Below are 26,364 nucleotides of genomic sequence, written 5' to 3'. Positions count from 1 at the left end.
ATACTATGTACACAGCATTTTGCTGGTCTACTAATTTAGTCACTTTGTCAAAGAATGAAACAAGATTGGTTTGGCATGATCTGTTTTTAACAAATCTGTGCTGACGTTATCACTTTACTTGTTTCTAGATGTTCTCAGATCTGTTTTTTGATTATCTTTTCCAGATTTTTAAAAGATATGGTACAGTGGTTCTGAGGTGACATTTGCAAGTTCCTTTAGAACTCTGGGGTGCAATCCATCAGGTCCCGGTGATTTATACTCAATGAATGAAGGCCAACACTAGCTAAAGAAGTGGCATCTGTGATTTTACACTGTTATGTGTATAATGATAATAATAATATACCATTTGGCATTCCACTCTATTGAACATAAGGCACTGAACACCTGCCACTAAGTCCAGATGGGATGTGGTGGATGTATACGGAAGAAGCTAGTGGTAGTGGTAACAGTGGCGGTAATATATATCTTGTCTCATGCAACAAATAAATTCACGGTTAAATAGTAGAATGTCAAAAAAAGAGAGAGAGAATTGGAACCATACATGATTTATTTTAAAAGTCTGAAATACTAATTGTTAGAATAATAATTCCTTATCTCTACAGTTTTTTTACAGTACCCTTATTCTAACTAAGCTTTTTTATGTTCTTACTTAAAAAAATAAAACAAAACAACTTTGTGCAATTATGCAGCTTCACCTGTTTCCAGGCAACAATTGTCAATAAAATCTGAAGTCTGTAGTACAATACAGTATGAAGGATGCTGCAGCATTCAAGCTACTTGGAAATACTGTCATCAATATGAGTAGGCTGTCATATTAAAACAGAACAAAACAAAGCAGGAATGTTAACATTGCAAGCATAATGACTTACCCTTCCACATTCACTTGGTCAGAATTTCAGTCATTATTTTCAGTACCATAGTTTGAATGATTTTTTCCTTAATTAAAAAAAAGCTATGAGGAAAAGAACCTTTAAAATCTGACACTTCATTTCTAGCAATCTACATGATATGCACAATATATAAATATATTTATGTACATAAATAAAAGTTGAACTATACAATCGAAACAAACATAAGTGGTACAAAAATATCAGCTTTCATGAGCATGCACTACACCAAGCTTCAAATCAAATTAAAGAAGCATCTCTGAGTTGTGGTTTCTTAAAAATAAATTTCAGTTCACATAGATTTTGAAGCAGATTTATCAAGAAAGTCAAGTTCCCTAGTAAAGATACAAAATCTATTAATAAACATTAAATTCATGTACAGTGCTTTTAGGTGATAACAGCTTTCAAGTATTTTTTCTCTTTTCATCATTCAGCTTGATTATTATTTCACTGAATAAATAAGATCATAGCTCTACAACTGCTTGGCTATGAATAGTTTGAAAACTCACAGGCAGTCTACTAAAACTGGAACCCAATGTGAAGTGAAAATTCTAAGATAGATGGCTTTCCACTGTAATATGCCTTCAGTTCTGTATGCTGGTGTTCGCAGGTCCCTGTTCCTACAATCCACTCAAATCTGTCGCATAGCATCCTTTTGTGGTATTTAAGGCTAGAAGGAAAACATCCAGAGATCACATTCAGGCTTAGTAAAGTCTACATGCAGAAAATATTTTAGGGTAAAATTACTTGATGAAGGCTAAATGTGTAGCAAGTGTAAAAGCAACTTCCTGCCACACATAAAACCCCTTTTTCCAAACTCCCCTCTCCAGGCTGTACACAGGATAGAGGTGATAGATCAGAGTAGGACATTAGACCGTGGAGAGATATCTCAGAATGGATGTTGTTTGCCTTATTCATACTGAGACAAACCCTAAATGTTTTCAGAACTTAGAATGACTGAGACAGCACATAACAGATTGAATAAACTTGGTTCTCACTTTTCGATTCTGTAGTGATAAATGGACTGCCACATAGCTGTGACTGCCATCTGGAAGATTATTCCTATTTTCCAAGTGCTGCTGTGGTTACCATATTTCCTTACGGGTAAAGCATGAAGATTTATTAATTCAGTGCTTTCCAAAGATTTGTTGCCATGCATGAAATTGGCCTACGAAAGACTGATCTTTGTTAAAAAGGAAATTACCTTGTTGACTCTTGGGTGGGAAAGGAGAAGAACCTGAGGTTCTCAACTGCACGCTAAGCATTCCCAGTAAGTAGAACCAGCATCAAAAATACCGCCCATAAATTGGAAAAGATCCCAAAGCATTATGAATATATGAATAGTAGAGCATAGCATTCCTGCTTCTATAATTACATTAACAGTATTAGTTCTAAATGCAAGAATGTTAAGTGCACTGTTGTTGATACTGGAATGGAAGCCCTTGGTTAATCGTTTATAAAGCCATCACAGTTAAGTGCAGGTTGAGGAGTCACAAAAGGCTCATCTACTTTCTGGCCTTCCTTCATGGATGCTGCCTGGTCTGAAATTGAAGAGAAGGACAGTTGGTCATGTTCTGTAATGTGCACTTGGTCTTCTTCCTTGTTTTTCTTCACATAGAATATTTTCCTAAATTTTTTTAGTTCATGAAGCTCACAGAAAGTCTCCAGAACAACCAGCATTGCAATGAGGCCCAGCAACAGGTAACCTAGGAAAGAATTATCACAGTTGATGAACTATGAATTGATTGAATGTATGTCATACCATTCTGAGGTGGTGCAAATCTCCACAGTGAAAAACTATTAATTGCTAATCCTGAAACTCTCAGTGTCTGTGCCATGCAATCCTTCTACATGTCCCCATTAAATCTGCCACATTCTGAAAGACTTAAATCAAAACACTAGGACTCTTAAGCAGAATTGCACACCATCTTGTGTACTGACTAACATAATTATCAAACATATATAAAAGGCTTGAATAGCTCTCATATATAGTGTGATTTGTCTAACCATGTAATTTTGTAAAACTGCATATATATCTATATCTATATCTATATCATCTATATTTATATCATCTATATCTATATCTATCTATCTATCTATCTATCTATCTATCTATCTATCTATCTATCTATCTATCTATCTATCTATAGTCAAAAATGCTTATTCAAATCCAGCAAAAATATCTCTCTCTCTCTTTATCTCTATCTCTTCCGCAAGTAGATTAACATGGAGTTCTAAAGTATTAGTTATACATTCAGAGTATAATACAAGAGTTATACAATCAACAATAATATTCTTGCTAATTAAACATAAATTTGGAACTAAATTTATCCATGTCTGAAAATATCATTCTAATCATTGCAATCAACAAAAGTCTGGGTTTCATGGTCATATTATCTGCACACTTTCAATGTAAATACTCCAGTGGTGGGATTCAGCCAGTTTGCACCACTTTGGAACCGGTAGCTAATTTTTTGTTGCCCAGGTCCAGAATGAACTTCTGGAAGCAGCATTCACACAGAGAACCGGTTGTTCACATATTTGAATCCCACCACTGAAATACCCCATTATCCTATGTATACAACATCTGCTGAAAACTAAGACATAGAAGCTACATAATCACATGTAATAAAATATTTTAAAATGTGATCAGATTACATTACCAACAGTGAAAGGAAATCAGAAGTATTTGGAGTGATCTACTCTGCTCTGTGCTAGACTCTATTAACACTGTAAATATTAAGAATATTAGCACATTTAATAAAATTTACTTTAAGATAAGGAATAAAAACCAAAGAGCTGAATATCCAGGTGCTTTTTGTCAAGTTAAGAATCAGAACTTGACAGAAGTCATTGGAGGAACTCTGATGATACATCTAACTTTGAGGTGATTGCAGCTTGTGTCCTCCTGTACTAGAAAATAAGATTCTGATATACTTTACGTAATTTTTTAAAATATAGTGGCTCCACAGTAAAATATAACTGATTAACTTTGCTTGTCAGAATGAGAATATATAGGTAGTCCTCAAGTTATGATCATAATTCAGCCCAAAATTTAAATTGCTGAGCAAGACAGTTGTTAAATGAGCTTTATTGCATTTTGCAACCTTTCTTGCCACCGTTGTTAAGTGAATCCTTGCAGTTATTAACACGGTTGTTAAGTGAATCTGGCTTCCCCATTGACTTGTCTTGTTAGGTCCCAGAAGATGGTCATATGGTCTGGGGCACTACAACTGTCATAAATACATGCCAGTTGCCAAGCATCTGAATTTTGATCATGTGACCGACCATGGGGATGCTGCAAAGTGTGAAAAACAATTTTAAGTCATTTTTTTTAGTGCCGTTGCAACTTTGAACAGTCACTAAATAAATGGTTACAAGTCAAGGACTACCTGTACATCTTCTATGGCAATGAGTCAAAAATTGTAAATTACACATTAAACAAAAAGTAAAACTTCAGTAAGAATTTCAAAAACCCTATTGACTTTTTTGTTATCTGTAGTTATATAATATAAAAGGTTATTAGGGAGAAATATGCCTTTTCCTTATTAGTGTGCTAGTTTGCTACTCACATGTAATTCCTATTTTATACAGCTCTCTGAATTTTTGGTCATAACCTTCTCCTGGAACATAGTCGCCAAGGCCGATGGTGCTGAGGGAAATGAAGCAAAAATAAAAAGATTCCAGAAAGTTCCAATCATCTTCTAGGACAGAAAATATTACTGCTGGGATAAAGAAAAAGCACGAGACAGTCATAAAGCCCAAAATCACCGCGTGGACGATGGCCACAATTTGCTTCGAAAAGCCCCAGTGGACGTGGAAATATAATACAGGCCTCCTGGTGACATAGACAATGATGCGCTGGACCACAGCTGTCAGGAAGAGGAGGGTGAAGGGGATCCCAATAACCGAATAGATGATGCAAAAGGCTTTTCCTCCATCTGACAAAGGCACAGTGTGGCCATAACCTGTAACACAAGCGGAAGGACAGGAGCGAGATTTAGAGGATTATGTGATGGAGGAAAACTATCAAGTTTGAATGCACTGTCACAGAGCGGACTTAAGATGGTAGAGTAGCTACCTCAACCTGTGGCTGAAATGCAGAGGTTTACAGCCCCCCCACCAGGGATATCAGCGCAGAGGGACTCTGGACGCCGGGTAAGTCCTCCCCCAGCGCCCACGAGGCCCCCCAACATGGCGCCGGCCACCCTGAGTGACCCCGGGACCCCAGAGCTTTTGGCACGAAATTTCCCGCCAAACTGTGACCTACAGCTTCCTGGGGCAACCGGAAGCAAGATGGCGGCCCCCAGGACAACCACATGGCCCGATACCGGAAACAAGATGGCGGCCCCCAGTACACCCACATGGTCTAATAAAGATAGGCCTCAACCAAGCCTGGAGGCCCAGCAATCTATAGCATCCAGCCAAAGTGGCACGGAAACCGCCTGGTCTTCCCCACCGGAAAGCCTCAAGGCTTTTGATGCCCCCAATGCCTGCAAAGCCGAGACTGCTATAGCAGAGATTGGAGCAACTATCCGAACCCTGTTTGCAGCTCTGGAGGCCAAAACGACCGCAGCCTTAACATCGGGGATAGCCAGCCTCCCTAGCCACCCAAGACCTCCGAGACTGCTATAGCAGAGATTGGAGCAACTATCCGAACCCTGTTTGCAGCTCTGGAGGCCAAAACGACCGCAGCCTTAACATCGGGGATAGCCAGCCTCCCTAGCCACCCAAGACCTCCGAGACTGCTATAGCAGAGATTGGAGCAACTATCCGAACCCTGTTTGCAGCTCTGGAGGCCAAAACGACCGCAGCCTTAACATCGGGGATAGCCAGCCTCCCTAGCCACCCAAGACCTCCGAGACTGCTATAGCAGAGATTGGAGCAACTATCCGAACCCTGTTTGCAGCTCTGGAGGCCAAAACGACCGCAGCCTTAACATCGGGGATAGCCAGCCTCCCTAGCCACCCAAGACCTCCAATCCTCTCCCCAGGGCCTAACTGCCGGGAGGGGTCCAGCCTGGAGCCTCCCAACTATGAACCCCCGGGGCCTCCAACCTTCTCTTCAGGTCTTCAGGACCAGCGATGGGCTTCTCAAGGCAATCCATGGCATCTCTGGGCCATCCCTGCCCCATCTTGCAATCCTCGCCCTCCGGTGAGTATTCCAGTGCCGGGGGGGCTTCAGGAGGAATCTTCAGAGCTTTTGCAGCCTTCAGCCTTTCTCCAAACTCAAATGCTGGCCGGCAGACTTGAGCACCGCCCTCCCCCGGATCACATGATTTCCGAGCATGCCCAGTCGGGGGCATTCAACCCTGAGCAGGGGCAGTCCAAAAATCAGAGAAAAATACCACCAACTGCCACCAGAGGGATCCCTCTACCATTCATCTCAATGGACAGCTCTCAGATGTTTGCAAGTGGGAATAGGACCAACAAGAACTCTTTTTTACCTGCCTCTCCCCTCCCAAATGATTTTTAAAAACTGCAACTTGGGGGGGGAGAATTACAACAGTTGGAATAGAGATGTGCAGGTATGTCTATTAAAGGATGGGACTCTAGAGATGGTTTTGAACCCCCTACCTCTTCCCTGGGGACCCCGAGAAGAGTGGCATCATAGACAAGCATACACCACTCTGCTGAGCTCACTGGATGGCAACTTGTTCTCCAGCATTCCAGATGGACTCACAGCTGGTGAAGTTTGGCCTACTGTCAGGACCCACCTCAATCCACATCTTAGGAAATAAGACCTCTTGGATGCAAGTTTAGTCCAAAAGGAAAATGTTTACTAGGATGGAATCGATTGTGGCAATACAAGACGGAATCTAACAAAGTTACATTTCAATCCTATATAAAGCATTCCCATTTCAGCCCCTCCCCTCATCCATTTGGTCAGATGTCAGGCCCTTCCATGGGAAAGGGAACTCTCCTTGGTTTTATGGTTATTGCTTCCTTTTTTGTTCAAATGTTCCCTGTTGTTTGAATATGCCTAAAGTCTATCCTCTCCCCCCCCTTCGGAGAGATGGCAGAATCCCCAGAATAAGCACATTGTTCTACCTATACATTTATGAAATGTGATATAAATGGATTCTGACACATTTGCTGTACTTCGTTAAAGATCGTTCATGTCTACCACAGAACAAAAAGCAAAGAGAAAGAAAAGCTGCATTTTGAAATTTGGAAAGCCACCTCGTAATTGTTCGTAAAACTCCTAACCGCAGTGTTTTGGTGCGAGAAAAGTGAGAGCGAACTCATCTGGAGTTTCTAAGCAAACCTTCATTCTACAAAAAATGGGAGGGAAAAGGAAAGAGAAAAATGTAGAGAGAAAAGAATAGGTATAGAAAGAAGCTGCCAATTTCCTTTTGCAGGAAATACAATGTGGATATTTGCTTGGTTACTCACAGTGGTGGGATTCAGCCAGTTCGCACCACTTTCGGCAGAACCAGTAGCTAATCTTTTGTTGCCCAGGCCCAGAATGGACTTCCGGAAGCGGCATCCACACAGAGAACCGCTTGTTCACATATTTGAATCTCACCACTGGTTACTCATTGCTTACTCTGTGATTACAATAAAAAAGCTCACTTTTTCTATTATCTATTTTTTTCCCTAATCATCTAAACCACAAGCTATAAGTATGTTTTTTTCTGTTTCATGAAAAAAGAGAACCGCTTGTTCACATATTTGAATCCCACCACTGGTTACTCATTGCTTACTCTGTGATTACAATACAAAAAGCTCACTTTTTTCTATTATTTATTTGTTTTCCCTAATCATCTAAACCACAAGCCATAAGTATGTTTTTTTCTGTTTCATGAAAAAAGCCTGTAAAAGGTTTCCAGACAGTCATAAATGTAGATGTTGTCTTTTTCTTTAAGTAAATAAGTTAATTTAACCAGCTCTGCAAGTTCCATCATCTTAACCAGCCATTCCTATCTTGTGGGCAGTGTGGAACCTTTCCATTTTTGACTACTTAGCAATCCTGCTGCACATGTCAAAAATAAAAATAAAAGTTTATGTCATTTTTTTTCTAACTGTTCATCAGTTCCCAAAGAAAAGCCTCTTGTTTTAATTGTACTTTAGTCTTCAAAATGTCCTGAATCGATGTATTTGTGTCCAATCTTTACAGCTCTTTAACATATCCACTAAACATGATCGAACGTCCCTTTATATCGTTCACATTTCCAACACAGATTCAAAGTATCTTTATATAAGTACCGTATATACTTGAGTATAAGCCGACTCGAGTATAAGCCGAGACCCCAAATTTCACCCCCAAAAACTGGAAAAAGTTGTTGACTCGAGTATAAGCCGATCCGCCGTTCTGCAAGCCTCTGCCGCCAGCAGAGGCTCGATCCGCCATTTTGCAAGCCTGAATACACAGGAATACCCTGTGTGGCCTTGGCTCTCCGGGAAGCCCTGGCTGTCCGCTTCCTCGCTCCACGCTGCTATTCGGGGCCCGTGCGTTCCCCGGGCAAATCGCGGTGCCCAGCAGGCGAGGAAACACGCCTGCTCCAGTCGCCCCCCCTTCCCTCAGGAGACGCGAAGCAAGTGACCGCCCAGAGCTTACCGAGGACTTGCTTCGGTGCTTCCAGGATCGCGCGCACCTCTCCCAAGCCGCCGCCCGGAGACCTGCCGAAGTTTGGGGAGGTTTGGGGAGGTGCGCACGCACCTCCCCAAACCTCCCCAAACGTCGGCAGGTCTCCGTTCCTCTGCGCCCTGCCTGCCTGCTTCTTTCAACAGGGGAAAGAAGAAGGCAGGCAGGGGGCGGAGGAACGGAGACCCGGCGACGTTTGGGGAGGTTTGGGCGCCTCTCCAAATATCCCCAAACGTCGCCGGGTCTCCGTTCCTCTGTGCCCTGCCTGCCTGCTTCTTTCCACAGCGGAAAGAAGCAGGCAGGCAGGGGGCGGAGGAACGGAGACCCGGCGACGTTTGGGGAGGTTTGGGCGCCTCCCCAAATATCCCCAAACGTCGCCGGGTCTCCGTTCCTCTGTGCCCTGCCTGCCTGCTTCTTTCCACAGGGGAAAGAAGCAGGCAGGCAGGGGGCGGAGGAACGGAGACCCGGCGACGTTTGGGGAGGTTTGGGCGCCTCCCCAAATATCCCCAAACGTCGCCGGGTCTCCGTTCCTCTGTGCCCTGCCTGCCTGCTTCTTTCCACAGGGGAAAGAAGCAGGCAGGCAGGGGGCGGAGGAACGGAGACCCGGCGACGTTTGGGGAGGTTTGGGCGCCTCTCCAAATATCCCCAAACGTCGCCGGGTCTCCGTTCCTCTGTGCCCTGCCTGCCTGCTTCTTTCCACAGCGGAAAGAAGCAGGCAGGCAGGGGGCGGAGGAACGGAGACCCGGCGACGTTTGGGGATATTTGGGGAGGCGCCCAAACCTCCCCAAACGTCGCCGGGTCTCCGTTCCTCCGCCCCCTGCCTGCCTGCTTCTTTCCGCTGTGGAAAGAAGCAGGCAGGCAGGGCACAGAGGAACGGAGACCCGGCGACGTTTGGGGATATTTGGGGAGGCGCCCAAACCTCCCCAAACGTCGCCGGGTCTCCGTTCCTCCGCCCCCTGCCTGCCTGCTTCTTTCCCCTGTGGAAAGAAGCAGGCAGGCAGGGCACAGAGGAACGGAGACCCGGCGACGTTTGGGGATATTTGGGGAGGCGCCCAAACCTCCCCAAACGTCGCCGGGTCTCCGTTCCTCCGCCCCCTGCCTGCCTGCTTCTTTCCGCTGTGGAAAGAAGCAGGCAGGCAGGGCACAGAGGAACGGAGACCCGGCGACGTTTGGGGATATTTGGAGAGGCGCCCAAACCTCCCCAAACGTCGCCGGGTCTCCGTTCCTCCGCCCCCTGCCTGCCTGCTTCTTTCCCCTGTGGAAAGAAGCAGGCAGGCAGGGCACAGAGGAACGGAGACCCGGCGACGTTTGGGGATATTTGGGGAGGCGCCCAAACCTCCCCAAACGTCGCCGGGTCTCCGTTCCTCCGCCCCCTGCCTGCCTGCTTCTTTCCGCTGTGGAAAGAAGCAGGCAGGCAGGGCACAGAGGAACGGAGACCCGGCGACATTTGGGGATATTTGGGGAGGCGCCCAAACCTCCCCAAACGTCGCCGGGTCTCCGTTCCTCCGCCCCCTGCCTGCCTGCTTCTTTCCGCTGTGGAAAGAAGCAGGCAGGCAGGGGGCGGAGGAACGGAGACCCGGCTTCGTTTGGGGAGGTTTGGGGAGGTGCGCGCGCACCTCCCCAAACCTCCCCAAACTTCGGCAGGTCTCCGGACGGCGGCTTGGGAGAGGTGAGCGCGATCCCGGAAGCTCCAAAGCCTCGGCCGCGCACAAGTCCTCGGTAAGTTTTTTTGTTGACTGGAGTATAAGCCGAAGTGGAATTTTTCAGCCCAAAAAGTGGGCTGAAAAATTCGGCTTATACTCAAGTATATACGGTAGACTTATAATGGAGTCTGCCTATTATGGTCACATGTTATAATGGTGATGAAGCAAGATCACCTTGCTTAATGACCCCATCTTCTGCTTTCTCTGACCATGTGGGTCAGGGGTGGGGAGGTCTAGCACAGGACCAGGCCCTCTGCCCCGGGCCTCCCCCACCCCTTGAGACATCCCATGTTCGGCTTCCCACCATTGGGTTCCCCATAGTCCTTGGGGCTATTTTCCCAAACCAACAGGGTCCCTGTTTTCTCCCTTGCCTCTGACATGCTAATGTACTAGAGAGACATTAATAGCTTCTTTTATCCAAATTACAAATCACAAATTATGACAGGGCAATATTGGCCCACCTCCTAAAATGCCGTTCCAGACTTATATTTCTTGTTCAGCTTATAATATATAATTTATAAGCTATCATGCAGTATCAATTTCTGAGTTGAGTGATCATATAAATCTTTGAAATAAAACTGTTCAAATACAATCAATTCAGAATTAATTGTATGCAACCACAATATAAGTAACTTGTTACAGAGTATCCAAATACTGAATAAAAAAATTGAAAACTGATGTAAGTTCTTTGCAAGATCTTTGCAAGTCAAGTTGACTTTCTAGCATTACAGATCAGTTAGACAGAAACAACCAAAATGTTTCTGCCCAGTAAAAACTAATAAATAACACAGAAGTAGTCAGGTTTGAAGGCTACTTTAAGATCTCTTGGTAGAAAACTCACAGGTCACTTGTTTAACCTGCCCGTGCAATGAATTATCAATAAATATTAACAGGGTGAGGCAACTATTTGCAAACTAGGGCTGTCTCTTAGCACAAGGGTGAAAACAACAAAAAGGATTACCGTATATACTTGAGTATAAGCCGACTCGAGTATAAGCCGAGACCCCAAATTTCACCCCCAAAAACTGGAAAAAGTTGTTGACTCGAGTATAAGCCGATCCGCCGTTCTGCAAGCCTCTGCCGCCAGCAGAGGCTCGATCCGCCATTTTGCAAGCCTGAATACACAGGAATACCCTGTGTGGCCGCGGCTCTCCGGGAAGCCCTGGCTGTCCGCTTCCTCGCTCCACGTGCGTTCCCCGGGCAAATCGCGGTGCCCAGCAGGCGAGGAAACACGCCTGCTCCAGTCGCCCCCCCTTCCCTCAGGAGACGCGAAGCAAGTGACCGCCCAGAGCTTACCGAGGACTTGCTTCGGTGCTTCCAGGATCGCGCGCACCTCTCCCAAGCCGCCGCCAGGAGACCTGCCGAAGTTTGGGGAGGTTTGGGGAGGTGCGCGCGCACCTCCCCAAACGTCGGCAGGTCTCCGTTCCTCTGTGCCCTGCCTGCCTGCTTCCTTCCACAGCGGAAAGAAGCAGGCTGGCAGGGGGCGGAGGAACGGAGACCCGGCGACGTTTGGGGAGGTTTGGGCGCCTCCCCAAACATCCCCAAACGTCGCCGGGTCTCCGTTCCTCTGTGCCCTGCCTGCCTGCTTCCTTCCACAGCGGAAAGAAGCAGGCTGGCAGGGGGCGGAGGAACGGAGACCCGGCGACGTTTGGGGAGGTTTGGGCGCCTCCCCAAACATCCCCAAACGTCGCCGGGTCTCCGTTCCTCTGTGCCCTGCCTGCCTGCTTCCTTCCACAGCGGAAAGAAGCAGGCTGGCAGGGGGCGGAGGAACGGAGACCCGGCGACGTTTGGGGAGGTTTGGGCGCCTCCCCAAACATCCCCAAACGTCGCCGGGTCTCCGTTCCTCTGTGCCCTGCCTGCCTGCTTCCTTCCACAGCGGAAAGAAGCAGGCTGGCAGGGGGCGGAGGAACGGAGACCCGGCGACGTTTGGGGAGGTTTGGGCGCCTCCCCAAACATCCCCAAACGTCGCCGGGTCTCCGTTCCTCTGTGCCCTGCCTGCCTGCTTCCTTCCACAGCGGAAAGAAGCAGGCTGGCAGGGGGCGGAGGAACGGAGACCCGGCGACGTTTGGGGAGGTTTGGGCGCCTCCCCAAACATCCCCAAACGTCGCCGGGTCTCCGTTCCTCTGTGCCCTGCCTGCCTGCTTCTTTCCACAGCGGAAAGAAGCAGGCTGGCAGGGGGCGGAGGAACGGAGACCCGGCGACGTTTGGGGAGGTTTGGGCGCCTCCCCAAACATCCCCAAACGTCGCCGGGTCTCCGTTCCTCTGTGCCCTGCCTGCCTGCTTCCTTCCACAGCGGAAAGAAGCAGGCTGGCAGGGGGCGGAGGAACGGAGACCCGGCGACGTTTGGGGAGGTTTGGGCGCCTCCCCAAACATCCCCAAACGTCGCCGGGTCTCCGTTCCTCTGTGCCCTGCCTGCCTGCTTCCTTCCACAGCGGAAAGAAGCAGGCTGGCAGGGGGCGGAGGAACGGAGACCCGGCGACGTTTGGGGAGGTTTGGGCGCCTCCCCAAACATCCCCAAACGTCGGCAGGTCTGCGCGGAGGAACGGAGACCTGCCGAGGTTTGGGGAGGTTTGGGGAGGCGCCCAAACCTCCCCAAACAGGAACGGAGACCTGCCGAGGTTTGGGGAGGTTTGGGGAGGCGCCCAAACCTCCCCAAACGTCGGCAGGTCTGCGCGGAGGAACGGAGACCTGCCGAGGTTTGGGGAGGTTTGGGGAGGCGCCCAAACCTCCCCAAACAGGAACGGAGACCTGCCGAGGTTTGGGGAGGTTTGGGGAGGCGCCCAAACCTCCCCAAACGTCGGCAGGTCTGCGCGGAGGAACGGAGACCTGCCGAGGTTTGGGGAGGTTTGGGGAGGCGCCCAAACCTCCCCAAACAGGAACGGAGACCTGCCGAGGTTTGGGGAGGTTTGGGGAGGCGCCCAAACCTCCCCAAATGTCGGCAGGTCTGCGCGGAGGAACGGAGACCTGCCGAGGTTTGGGGAGGTTTGGGGAGGCGCCCAAACCTCCCCAAACAGGAACGGAGACCTGCCGAGGTTTGGGGAGGTTTGGGGAGGCGCCCAAACCTCCCCAAACGTCGGCAGGTCTGCGCGGAGGAACGGAGACCTGCCGAGGTTTGGGGAGGTTTGGGGAGGCGCCCAAACCTCCCCAAACAGGAACGGAGACCTGCCGAGGTTTGGGGAGGTTTGGGGAGGCGCCCAAACCTCCCCAAACGTCGGCAGGTCTGCGCGGAGGAACGGAGACCTGCCGAGGTTTGGGGAGGTTTGGGGAGGCGCCCAAACCTCCCCAAACAGGAACGGAGACCTGCCGAGGTTTGGGGAGGTTTGGGGAGGCGCCCAAACCTCCCCAAACGTCGGCAGGTCTGCGCGGAGGAACGGAGACCTGCCGAGGTTTGGGGAGGTTTGGGGAGGCGCCCAAACCTCCCCAAACAGGAACGGAGACCTGCCGAGGTTTGGGGAGGTTTGGGGAGGCGCCCAAACCTCCCCAAACGTCGGCAGGTCTGCGCGGAGGAACGGAGACCTGCCGAGGTTTGGGGAGGTTTGGGGAGGCGCCCAAACCTCCCCAAACAGGAACGGAGACCTGCCGAGGTTTGGGGAGGCGCCCAAACCTCCCCAAACGTCGGCAGGTCTGCGCGGAGGAACGGAGACCTGCCGAGGTTTGGGGAGGTTTGGGGAGGCGCCCAAACCTCCCCAAACAGGAACGGAGACCTGCCGAGGTTTGGGGAGGCGCCCAAACCTCCCCAAACGTCGGCAGGTCTGCGCGGAGGAACGGAGACCTGCCGAGGTTTGGGGAGGTTTGGGGAGGCGCCCAAACCTCCCCAAACAGGAACGGAGACCTGCCGAGGTTTGGGGAGGCGCCCAAACCTCCCCAAACGTCGGCAGGTCTGCGCGGAGGAACGGAGACCTGCCGAGGTTTGGGGAGGTTTGGGGAGGCGCCCAAACCTCCCCAAACAGGAACGGAGACCTGCCGAGGTTTGGGGAGGTTTGGGGAGGCGCCCAAACCTCCCCAAACGTCGGCAGGTCTGCGCGGAGGAACGGAGACCTGCCGAGGTTTGGGGAGGTTTGGGGAGGCGCCCAAACCTCCCCAAACGTCGGCAGGTCTGCGCGGAGGAACGGAGACCTGCCGAGGTTTGGGGAGGCGCCCAAACCTCCCCAAACAGGAACGGAGACCTGCCGAGGTTTGGGGAGGTTTGGGGAGGCGCCCAAACCTCCCCAAACGTCGGCAGGTCTGCGCGGAGGAACGGAGACCTGCCGAGGTTTGGGGAGGCGCCCAAACCTCCCCAAAGGTCGGCAGGAAGAACGGAGACCTGCCGAGGTTTGGGGAGGTTTGGGGAGGCGCCCAAACCTCCCCAAAGGTCGGCAGGTCTGCGCGGAGGAACGGAGACCTGCCGAGGTTTGGGGAGGTTTGGGGAGGCGCCCAAACCTCCCCAAACATCGGCAGGTCTCCGTTCCTCCGCGCAGTTTTTTTTGTTGACTGGAGTATAAGCCGAAGTGGAATTTTTCAGCCCAAAAAGTGGGCTGAAAAATTCGGCTTATACTCAAGTATATACGGTAATAGAAATTTACATGATGGATAAAATGTTCCAGTTTTGGCTGGGTGTATAGAACTTTCCATCCAGTATTTCTTTTCAGTAGTTGCCTGCTATGTCATGATTTTATTTTATTTTTTAGTTTTAAAGCCTGTAGGTAGTTCTTGAAAATGCTGTTGGATCTCCGGGATTAGGCCCCAATTTTAGGTATGCTTCTAGCAGGCTACAAAACATGCATGGCTATGTTAATAGCAAGCTAATTAAAGTAGTATTTATCTTGCCAAGTATAGAATATTCGGAGACATGGAGCGTTCCAAGGTTTCTTTGAAGCAAGAAAATCAGTTTAATGGCCTGCTTTTTCACCTTTGGCTGTGGCGTTATCAAACTTTAATGCTCAACCTCATTAATCCAGACTGTTGAAAACCATGGTTATTCCTAAAACACTGTGACAATCGTCAGCTGTAAAACTAGGGCCAAGATAGAAAAATGTAAGATAGACAGCATCACCATCAGCTGCATTCACAGCTGGATGACCAACTACAGGGAAGGGAGCATGCAGTGGGGTACTTCCAAGGTTCTGTCTTAGGCCCAATGTTCTTCAACATCTTCATAAATGATTTAGATGAGGGAATAGAAGGGGAACTCATTAGATTTGCAGATGACAACAAGCTGGGGCTGGTGGTGGTGGGGAAACACTTAGGCTCAAGTTCCAGAAAGATCTTGACAGACTCAAACACTGGACCTCAATTCAGTGGTGAGAAAAGTAAGGTTTTTTGCTCCCTGGCCAGCTAGTAGCACAAGAAATGCCTGCTGCGTGATGTACCTGTGCAGAATCGTGACTCAGCCTAGGAGGAACCAATGTCAGAAGCAATTAATCCAGCCCAGGCTTCTAGAAGTAGTATATGGCACTTGTCAGTAGCACGAGTAGTAGAATTTTCACTACAGCTTGACAGTAAAATACATTGATAACCACTAGTATATTTAATAAATCAAATGTCTAACAAGTCAGAAAGAAGTTCTATAATCTGGGAAAGTTATTTCTTCCTGTACAATGAGCAGCAGAAATCCCGCTGGAAATAAAACGAGTCCAATGTGTAGAAAAGTAAGAGGGGAATAAAACAAACAAAATGGGTTACATATTTTCTCCTGTAGTCAGGAGTGCTTTGATTTACTGTATGAAAAAAATAATAATGTCAAAGCTGTAGTGCCTTAAGACAAAACAGAGGGAAGGTGCAACGAGACAAGAGGGCCTCAATTTGTTCAAAAACCAGTGGGGACTTTTGCGGGAGCCACTACTGTGAGTGCAGAGGCTGCCAAAGGATAACCTCAGTGCCTGAGTTCTTCTGCAAAAAAAGGTAGTTCCTTGACTTACAATTGTAAGAGAGCCTGGAGTTACAGCTTAAGTCAAGACATTATGTGACTGGACCTGTTTTTCCAACATTTTTTGCAGCGGTCTTAAGAGAATATTGCGGTCGTGAAATGAATCCATTTTTACCTAATGAGAAGGGGCAGGGGTTGCCAGAAACTGAAAATAAACACCAGTAAAGTTATCTGGTAATTATTTAATATTTATAATATTAATGATAATGCAATTCACAGGATTAATCCATCTCATTTATTTGGCTGTCCAACTCAAACAATATGGCTCTGGAGAGTGTACAAGAAAAGGAGCCAATCCCCATTTCCCACCCTATATAACAAAAAAAAAATGCTCATGTGGCCTCAATTTGTAACTCTTTAAATCAACCACATCTTTTCCCAGGATCCTGTGACTGTCCTCTGCAGCTTCAGTGTGATTCTGGGAGAGTTACAGTATGTGCATGCTTGTGCATGAACCAAAGGATTTTTTCCCGTTCAGATCCAAAGCACTGCATAGCCATAGTTATTGCAGAAACTTCAATTTTTGCCCTCTGATCAGCAGGTTTATGAATGAATCTGTGCTTGAAATTGATATTGCAGATCCTTCACTCTTTAAATTTTAAATACAGCTCCTGTTATGTTGATTACCTGCGTTATTAAGACTCTAATTACGTAGTTTTCTTAATCCATCCAGCAGCCAACATGATTTTCTTGTTGGCAGTAATGTTATCAGTGAGGAATCTCTCACTCTACATTTTTAATTTATATTATAATATTAATGTATACGGTATTACAATATTGCCGTTAGGTTTCAGAACTACGGCGAAAGAATAAATACAGATTTTTAAAATGGCTTACATATTGGTTAACAGTCAACAGCTCTCAACTACAATATCTGGATTCAGGTCTTCTGAATTTCATTTTTTTACAGAAGAACATTTACCGTACTTGAATCTAGCTAATCCCTCTGCAAAATAGCCTTTTTAATTTGTAAGGCTGGCTAGATACATTAAGGTTATAATACTCAGAACACTTAGTTGGGAGCCAGACCATTGACTTATTTCTGAGGAAACATTCACAACTCATGTTTTGCATGAGTTCCAAGATATGTCGACATTATGTTATTTTTTATCTTATTTTATCATAACTTGATGTATTTATTCTCTTTACTTATTTCATCCTTGCCATGAAGAGTTTGAGAAAACAGCATATCTGATGCCTCCAGTTGCATCAGTGTGTACTTTGTTGAGTAACACTCTTACACAGCAAGAAATATTATGCTCATATTTAGGAATTCATATGACTCAGACTTCCTGGACAGAGGTAATACAAACAGGAAAAATACTCTTCGAATTATGTGTCATACAAAAAACATGAGGCAGATGGCAGGTATCAAACCACCATACAATGAGAAACTGAATAGAAGTAGATGAAAAAAATTCAGTAAGCTTAATAATTAAATTTCTGCAGCTTCTTTATATATGAGCATGAGAAAAGCTGCTTAAGTTCATCTATACTTACAGCTGCTAAGACTTGCAAAGCTATTGACTTAAAACAGCAGACGGCTGGATAAGTTAACTGACATGTAATCTTCACACATGGTGTTATAAACGTGAATTAAAGTTTGCGTATTTGACTTTATCCTACAACAGATGGCAGGGCTGGCAACTGCGGCTAATCTCAACAAAGATTAGGCTCTAACCTAATTAGCATTTTATGAGAGGCCACCAGGAAATTGCAGTAACTTAGACATGCTGCATTGTTCCAAAAGATTTTTATCATCTTGAGTTACATGCCTCCTCAACTAGAGATCCCCAAACTTTAAAACATGCTACAAGTTGACTCAATTAAATAAAGTGCTTGGGGTGGGGTTAACAACAACTGCAATTCATGTGATGTTTTGTCTCACTGCCATTACATTTCACAAAAAGCTGTAAAGTCTGGGCACCACACCCAGAGACAAACTGGAACAATTTCAAAAAGAGGATGTGACAATAACCAGGAGACTACAAGCTATATGCTATTTAAAAAGCCTGGAAGAACTGAAAATGTTCAGTATGAGACAAAATACTGATAGTGAATATGCTAGCATTTTTCAAACATTTGAAATGATATGGAGCACCATTTCCTACATTAGAATAGCCCATGAATTAAACATCGGTGCAGAAATTAAAGCCCATGCTCTATAATTTTATAGCACTAGATACCGATTGAGGGATTCAGTTACAGGAAGGTGAATTCTTGTAAAACATTAAGGACAAATTTCTAATGAACAGAGCTTTTTGACAATAGAAGAAATTACTGAGATAGGTGATGGGGTTTCTTTCATTGGGAAACTGAGGTTAGGCAGCCATGCCCTGGGATTCCTTGAACAGAGCAATTGACTCAAAAGGTTTTTTTTTCCACTTTTGGAGTTCCATGAGGACAATAAGCTAAACACACTCAATCAGTCAAGTTGTCTTTTATCATTTCAAATGAAACTTTAAACAAAAACAATAATTAGCCTCTCTCAAAAATGAATGTAAGTTGCCTGCGTGTGAAATATTTACTATGTTATGTGAAAAGCCTTTCTAAACACACTGGCACTGAATATTTCATAAAGTTGTAAAATGCACATGCAAGCACCCAAAAGGAGACCCCGTGGATTCTTTTGACTACAGTGAAAGAATTGGGTATGTCTTTTCCTTAAACATTTCTAAATTCTTATATTATTTAACAGGAATTGCCAAGAGTTGTTTAACAGCAGAGGGCTATAAGTGTAATAAAAAAAATAATGAAAACACATTTGCAAGTACAATTGGACATTACAGAATATCAGCCCATGAAGTGAATGAACTAAAGTAAACCAACTAGCCAGAATCCATAAAAACAGTATTAAGCTGTAAATGCATAAGCATAAAATGTTTTAGTCTGGCAATAAACGAATGTAATGTTGATCAAGTTCTGTTAGGCATTCTGGAGCTGAAAATATTCTGTTCTCTATGTCTTTCTTATCAAATTTCTTCTGATGCTTCACCTAATTCATGGCTACACTAATATGGGAAGAGGCGCTCCTTCTTATATTTGAGTCTCAAACTAGTAAGCGATTTAAACCTAACAGCAGTTCCCTAAATTGGGCTGAGAGATGTGCACCGCTTTGAAGGGACACTTTATGTGAATGAAACAGAGGCAAAACTTCAAAACCTTCCCTCCCCTCAGTGAGCAGCAGAATGGAATAGCTATACCCGTGGTGGCAAACTTATGCCACGCGTGCCACAGGTGGCACGCAGAGCCCTCTCTGTAGGCACGCACGCCGTCGTCCCAGTCCTAGGCCTTCAGCTGGGTTTTATAAAACTTTTTCGCTTTAGGCCTCCGCCGCTGTGTGCAAAAAAGAAGATTCCATTAATCAATTTCAACTTCTCGCGGGGAAAAAAAAGATCTCGCAAAGTTGGAATTGATTGATTGAACTTTTTAGCCCCACCCAGTCTGCCATTACCACTACAGCCACGCCCACCAAATGGGCCACACCCACCCAATGGGCCACACCCACCCAGCACCCGACGATTCATAAGTGGGTTTTGGGTTGCAGTTTGGGCCCTCTAAAAGGTTCGCCATCACCGAGCTACACTGTATGGTCTCAATAGGAGAAGTGGCTTCTGTACCGTGTGGAATGCACAAGCAGAATCCGCTTTCTTCAAAGTGTCTTCACCTGAATGCCTTGAGAAATACACAGCGCTTCACAACCTGAAGGATCACAATTTGTGCATTCCAAGTTCAATGTGATATGATGTAAATTGATGGGCAATGCCAGCCAGAAGTCCAGCTGTGGATTTAGCACTATATAATACTTTGGATCACCTCTATTGGCATACCATAATATGACATGTTACAGATGCTAATCCCACCTGGAAATCATTATAGCTCAGCTTTTCTTGTAAGAGAATAGTTACGGTTGGAAAATCATCCATGGATGGATGGATTCTCACAGTCATCAAAGAAACTTCCTTGGGAGTTACCTATCTATAACATTACTTCAGCTCATTAGCCTCTATCTAGTCCAGGGGTAGGCAACCTTGGCTCTTTTATGACTCATGGACTTCAACTCCCAGAATTCCTGAGCCAGCATATCTGGCTCAGGAATTCTGGAAATTGAAGTCCATGAGTCATAAAAGAACCAAGGTTGCCTACCCATGATCTAGTCCATTGCTGAATATTTATTATTTTTAATTAAAAAGAGCTACCAGACTAAGCTTTGCTTTTAGAATTTACTTACAACTACAGCCTGTACAACTATTTTTCCAATGTAATAAAAAGTAGTTATTCATTACATTTAATTATAGGATTTGAAGAATTATTTCTAATCCTCACATTTATAAACTATAATTCCTATTATCAGTAGAAATGCAATGTAGTTTCTTTTTAAGATTGTTCCTTTTAGAACATCAAAAGGCTTGCTAAGTGCAATTTGAAAGTCAATTATTCTCAGTTGTATCATGGTTTCTTTTTTTAATCTCTCTCATGTTCATGAAAAGAAAGCCTGTTACAATATTTCAAAGACTCCCTTTTCTGCACATTTAATTAATGTTCTGATTACAACTTCCCTCACTCCTTCTTTTTAAACAGTATTGCCAACATTCCTGTTTTGTACAAACATTTCTCTTTTTAAATATCTGATCAAGGTGTTCCATATAATAATTTTACTAGGTTGATTCTTAATTTCATGTTTTTCTTTTACCATTTTAAACTTTGACAATTTTTATTAGTTTTTCCCCCCTTCCGTTTAACTGTGTCTGATTCTAGGAGACTGCCTGGACAAGTCCTGCAGTTGTTTTGTCAAGGTTTCTCAGAAGTGATTTGCCATTGCCTCCTTTCTAGGGCAGAGAGAAAGTGATTGGCACAAGATCACCTGGCTGATTTTGTGCCAAGGTGTCTCTCAGCTTCTAGCCTGATGCCTTAACCACTACACCAAACCTATATTAAATAGACATTATTTAAAAGAACATAAAGCTGTGAAACTACCAATCAATGATAGTTGGAAAACTATGTGCAAAAAAAGCATCATAGGTAGGCAAAATGGAACAAAACTATCATCCTTCACTTGTCTACTTCAAGAAAAACCACTGAATTCCTTGTTTACTTAGTTTGTTAGAATCCAACCCTGTTGTATACGTTACATGTTAATTCCACCTGGAAATCATCATAGCTTGGTGATTCTTATCCTTAATGCTGAAATCCGTCCTGTTTCACGTCCCACTAAAATGCCCTGCCATGAAAAGCCCCTAATGAAAAACTGCTTCAGCAGAGGGCTGTTGCCATGGCATAAAGGTTGTCTTTCCAATAGCAATGGACAGGGTTGTATAGATCAGGATGACTCCATCACAAGATGGGTACCAATGCAGGCAGATAACATTCCTTGCAGACTTCCCTGTGATGTGTCTTTTAATGTTGAGGGACTCTGAAGGGCAGAAGCAGAGACTGGGGTGGGATGCATGAGAAAAGTTCACTCACTTCACTTAAGATTTAGAGGCTTTCTACACAAATAATTTATAGTTCTATCCAGCCACAAATCTCTGATGCTGATGGACTATATAGCATCACAATGATGTGAAACCATCAAAAACTGATGTGGACTTGTTCTTTGATTAACTTAAATCATTTTGGACTACAAGAAGCCTATGCTCTTGATTCACAATTTTGAGTTTGCTGAACGGTTCAACAAATTATTCTGTCATTGTCATCATCATACAGCAATAGCAAATTCAGGTGGTTCAATGCCCTTTTTAGTGTTCAATGCCCAGTTAGTGTTGACTATCTCAACATTAATTCAACACTTGGACAAATCCCTGTAGTTATCTTGACAAGGTTTTGGAAGCAGTGTCCCATTGCCTGTTTCTTGGGCTGTGTGCCTAACCCAAGGACATCCAGTTGGTTTTGGGCCCAAGGCAGGTCTACAACTTAGGGTTTCCCAGTTTCTAGCCTGGTGCTTCAAGCATCTCACCAATGACTATTAGCTATGATTGTCATAGTTAAAATTCAAAAATGATTGGGAAAAAGCATATTAGATCTTTCAGGATATACGTTGTTTATATATATTTTCAAGCTTGTGGCTGCTTTAATGGTTTATGCAAAGTCTGCATCTTATGACTTTTTTGGAGCACACACAATCCTAATAAAAACATAAAATCTGTCCATCAAAAATATTACCTTCCAAAAGGACACATAATACCGTGGCAATTTGATAGATAGATAGATAGATAGATAGATAGATAGATAGATAGATAGATAGATAGATAGATAGATAGATATAGATATACAGTAGATATAGATATAGATATAGATATAGATATAGATATAGATATAGATATAGATGATATAGATATATGTTAAGTGCTTGTTAACTATTTAGATTACCTTGCTAGGCCCCAAACATGGGACAAATCTTTATTTCCTGTTTCAGCCTAACTGAAGGCCATCGACAGGCAGTAGTCACAACAGTGACAGCTCATATTTGTGTAAATTTTAGATTGCTAACAAAGAATTAAAGGGAGACTGATATGCATTTCAAACTTATTTGTTTTCATCAGTCAGCCATACCCTTCTGAGATTCGAACCTGGGCTGATTGCACATTAGGCAGTTATTTTAACCTCTAGGCCACAAGCTCTATCTCACTTTGTTAGCTGAGAAGCAAGGGAGATATGTGTTAAGTGCTTGTTAACTATTTAGATTACCTTGCTAGGCCCCAAACACACACACATATATATATATATATATATATATATATATATATATGTCAATGTGATATTCAGTATCATGTGCCAGTTTCTGATCAATTTGGATGACATGGATGGTAATGAAACTTTTGTATTAACCATAATGGTTAATACAAAAGTTTCATTACCATCCATGTCATCCAAATTGATCAGAAAATGGCACATGATACTGAATATCACATTGACAGTACCTCATACCACCTTTATGCAATTTTAACTGCTGAATCAGCAAGACCTCTAAACAATTTAAGGGCAATATATCCTATCCATAAAAGGATCTTTATTTAGAACTAAGGAAAAAAATGCATTAAAGGATTGATACTTAACTGGATGGTTTAGGATAATATACATTTGGGTACACAATAAATTAGCTGCAGAGACACAAGCTAAATGATGAATTAGTTATGGGTGTGCTTTCCCTTCCTAAGACTTATGCGATGAGCAATCGTTTTTCCATTACGTCAGGAAATACAATACCATCTTGTCCTCACCAGGTCACCTTATTCAAAAAGGAAAGAGAAACACAGTAACAAAATTGCATCCTCTCAAGCTTCTCTTTATCAGTGGGATGTACGTCTTGCATTTGAGAATACATGAACAACATCTTCGTTTTCAAGTTCTACTGGTTTAAAAGGGCGTTATAGCTAGAGATACCCCAATGGCTTCTCTGTTGCTACATGAAATGTTTGCCACATTTCTCTAGGCAAACCATAATGAGTGATAAATCTGATGGCTATTGAACTGGTCGATGATAATAATATTAATGATGGATGGCTGCATTCCATAAGGTCACATTTACCAGACATGCTATTACAGATATGATTCATTATCAAAGCAACAAAATGACATTCTCACTAATTAGGATTTCATTTTTTTAAAAAAATAACTATTGCGGGACATGCATAGAGTAATAATTTACAATGCTGGCCGTGCAAGATTTTCATGAATGCAACAAAGATATCATATACATTAAGCCATGGCTTGTTTTAATCTCAGACTGTTAAACAAGGCAGAATGGCCTGGCTTGAGAAAAACTATTACAGCCAGAAGTCATAAACTTGGTTGACATATAATACATTTTTCAGCAGAAGCAGAGACACCCAGGTTTTAATATATCTTCAGCCAGGTCTAGTCTACTTCACAAGAATGTTGATGTGGAAAAAAGTAGGAAGGCTGTGTACCCTGTATGAAAAGTGGGATATAAATCTAATAAATACATAAATGTGTACCTAATACACACACACACACACGTGTGTGTATATGTATTTGGAATCAAACAACAAACTAAAGCAGTGAAAGCTGAGCAATTTACATGATTTAGTGCCATACGTGACTTCAGTCTAAAAGTGAAAGCATATTCATTTAGAAATAAGTTCTCACTGGGAATATTTAAGACTGTTTATGATCCTACAAGCACAGTTAAGCAAAAACCCATTGTAATAGCATTGGCGAAAAGGCATGTTCTCAAACTGCGCACCTGTATACATTTACTGTTTTTAAAACTAGATGGCCCATTTTGACAGGCATAGTACTTAGACTGATAAATAAATAAAATCCAACTGAAACGTAATGTATGAACCCAGCTAGGATTCTTTCTTTTTGTGCTGGCTTCTTTCTTATATTGCAAGCAGGAACCTGTCCCAGCATTTTATTACTAAAAGAAGAGGTACTGGCCCTATTAACTGGGGGGAAGGGATGGCAGCTCAGGATGACATGATGATGGGAAAAAGAAAGAAAACTTTGCAGTTTGATCACCGCTTCACAAAATATAGGAGTACCTCGTCTCCAAGTCCTCTGTTCTGTAGTGCCCTGTTCTCAAAGTGTTAGCTCCCTGCACAGAAACCAAGATGGAGCAGAGGACTGGGGGCAAAAATGGAAACGCCTGAAGGGGATAGAGGGACAAGAGGGAAAGGGGTCCTTGGTGATCTCTGAGCTTGGTTCTTTTCTTGCAGACATTTCATTACCCAAACTAGGTAACATCATCACTGTTAGCCATGTTACCTAGTTTGGGTAATGAAACGTCTGCAAGAAAACAACCAAACTCAGAGAGCACCAAGGACCCCTCGTTTCAACCCTGAGCTACAAATATTCTCCTTTATAAGAGGGAAAGACCCTGACTGCGATCACAAGACCTCGCTTAACCAAGTCAAGTCAAGATTTCGCACGTGTACCCCGCCCCGCCAGCTATTCTTGGCTAACAAAAGCATCAGCCCTAGTTACGGTTTCTTTGTGGGACATTTTGCTAACACAGCCCGTCGTGCTATTTTATGGTTCAATGCGACGAACGGGTATCATTTCAGTAACCGTGTTAAGCGCGTTGTGGGAAGAAGGACGCTTTCTTTGCAAACCAAACAACCGCAGTACAACCCTAGAAGAAACACTCCTCGGCCTCTGCCTTCTCAATTTTCCCAACGGAGCCACCAGCTCTTTTCCGGTTGGAAAGGGGTGCGCGGAGGGGAGAAGCCGCCACTTTCTCCCGCCGTAGCGGCTTGGCAGGCCCGTGGCTGGCCTAGGAAGGAGGAAGGAAGCAGGCTCCCAAGGCAAACGCCAGGCCCGGGCTAAGGCCCGCGCGCCGCCGCCGCCTCCGCCGCCTCCGCCGCCTGCTTACCTGTGGTGGAGAGCACGGTGCTGGCGAAGAAAAGCGCCGAGGTGAAGTCCCAGTTCCAGCTGCCCGAAGCGTTGCTCAGCACCGAGACGCCGTAGTTGCTGGCCTGCAGGACGCGCGCCAAGAAGCTCTCGAGCTGCTGCTCCGAGAGGCACTGGTGCTCCTCCACGAAGCGCTGCTTCAGCTTGCGCAGCTCCTGGCGCAGGAGGTCTTCGTAGGGCAGCTCGACCGACGAGAAGACCACGGCGCCGAAGAGCAGGTAGAGCAGGTAGCCCAGCACCAGCAAGCCGAAGTACCAGGCGGAGCGGTGCCTCTCCACCAGCCGCACGCACGAGCTGCCCGCCAGCGACTGCAGCATCTTCCCCCGCCAGCGCCGCGCACTCCTTCCGAGCGCCAGCCCGCCACCGCTGCTGCGTTGGCCGGAGCCCGCGGAAGACCCGAGTGTCCCTGAGTGACCCGGGAGGCTCAGCGGAGGAGCCTCGAGGCGCGCCGGAGCAGCAGGAGGATGGGTGGGTGGGTGCGTGGGAGGTTGGGAAGCAACCCACGGAGGGTGGCCCCGCAGGCTGTCGCGGCTTGCTGACCCGCCGCGCTCTCAGCCCCGAAGCAGAGGTCCCCCTCTCTCCGCCCTTTCGGACCAGGCTCTTTTCCTGGTTCCACTTTCGGTGACTTTCCGTAGCAAAAAGCCCCGATGATGTGGCGCTCACGTGGCCAGCTCAGGTAACCGGCAACGGGACGCGCGTCACCAGAAGCTGCTGAACTGGTTCCAGCGGGGAGCTTGCTAACCAAACGAGGAAAAGGGAAGAAGAAGAAGAAGAAGAAAGCGCGAGGAGGCAAGGGCGGGAGGAAAATAAATAAAGAAAATAAAATCCACGAATGATTTCCTGGAATCGGGCAAAAGAGGAGAGGTTCTCCCATTCATCCGTCTGCCTCTTGGGTTATTCCGTGGCT

The 26,364-nt window shown here is 45.4% G+C and overlaps 1 protein-coding gene across 2 annotated transcripts; it reads right to left on the bottom strand.

Annotated features, from left to right (window-relative positions):
* Positions 1 to 538: 538 nt before the first annotated feature.
* KCNK1 (potassium two pore domain channel subfamily K member 1) lies at positions 539 to 26,083 on the bottom strand. 2 transcript variants are annotated; one of them, XM_083350230.1, is made up of 3 exons: positions 25,420 to 26,083; positions 4,460 to 4,855; positions 539 to 2,593 (listed from the first exon to the last, which is right to left on the bottom strand). In XM_083350230.1, exons 1-3 carry the CDS (start codon positions 25,772 to 25,774, stop codon positions 2,334 to 2,336), a joined length of 1,011 nt encoding a protein of 336 aa, XP_083206356.1. In that variant the 5' UTR covers positions 25,775 to 26,083; the 3' UTR covers positions 539 to 2,333. The 2 variants fall into 2 exon arrangements, with proteins under 2 accessions (XP_083206356.1, XP_083206357.1); XM_083350231.1 differs by having other exon boundaries at positions 539 to 2,428.
* Between the last annotated feature and the right edge of the window lie 281 nt (positions 26,084 to 26,364).

This window comes from Vipera ursinii, assembly GCF_947247035.1.
Source record: "Vipera ursinii genome assembly, chromosome: 1".
NCBI lineage: Eukaryota > Metazoa > Chordata > Lepidosauria > Squamata > Viperidae > Vipera > Vipera ursinii.
The sequence above is the reverse complement of the archived record's forward strand: the minus strand, read 5'-3'. Positions and strand labels throughout refer to the sequence as shown.

Excerpts from the sequence above, each read along its gene's own strand:
- KCNK1 (XM_083350230.1), bottom strand. The coding sequence starts at position 25,774 with ATGCTGCAGTCGCTGGCGGGCAGCTCGTGCGTGCGGCTGGTGGAGAGG. Across the intron at positions 4,856-25,419 it reads CACCGTGCTCTCCACCACAG|GTTATGGCCACACTGTGCCT; the intron begins GTAAGCAGGCGG and ends CTTGTGTTACAG. Across the intron at positions 2,594-4,459 it reads GTATAAAATAGGAATTACAT|GTTACCTGTTGCTGGGCCTC; the intron begins GTGAGTAGCAAA and ends ATTCTTTCCTAG.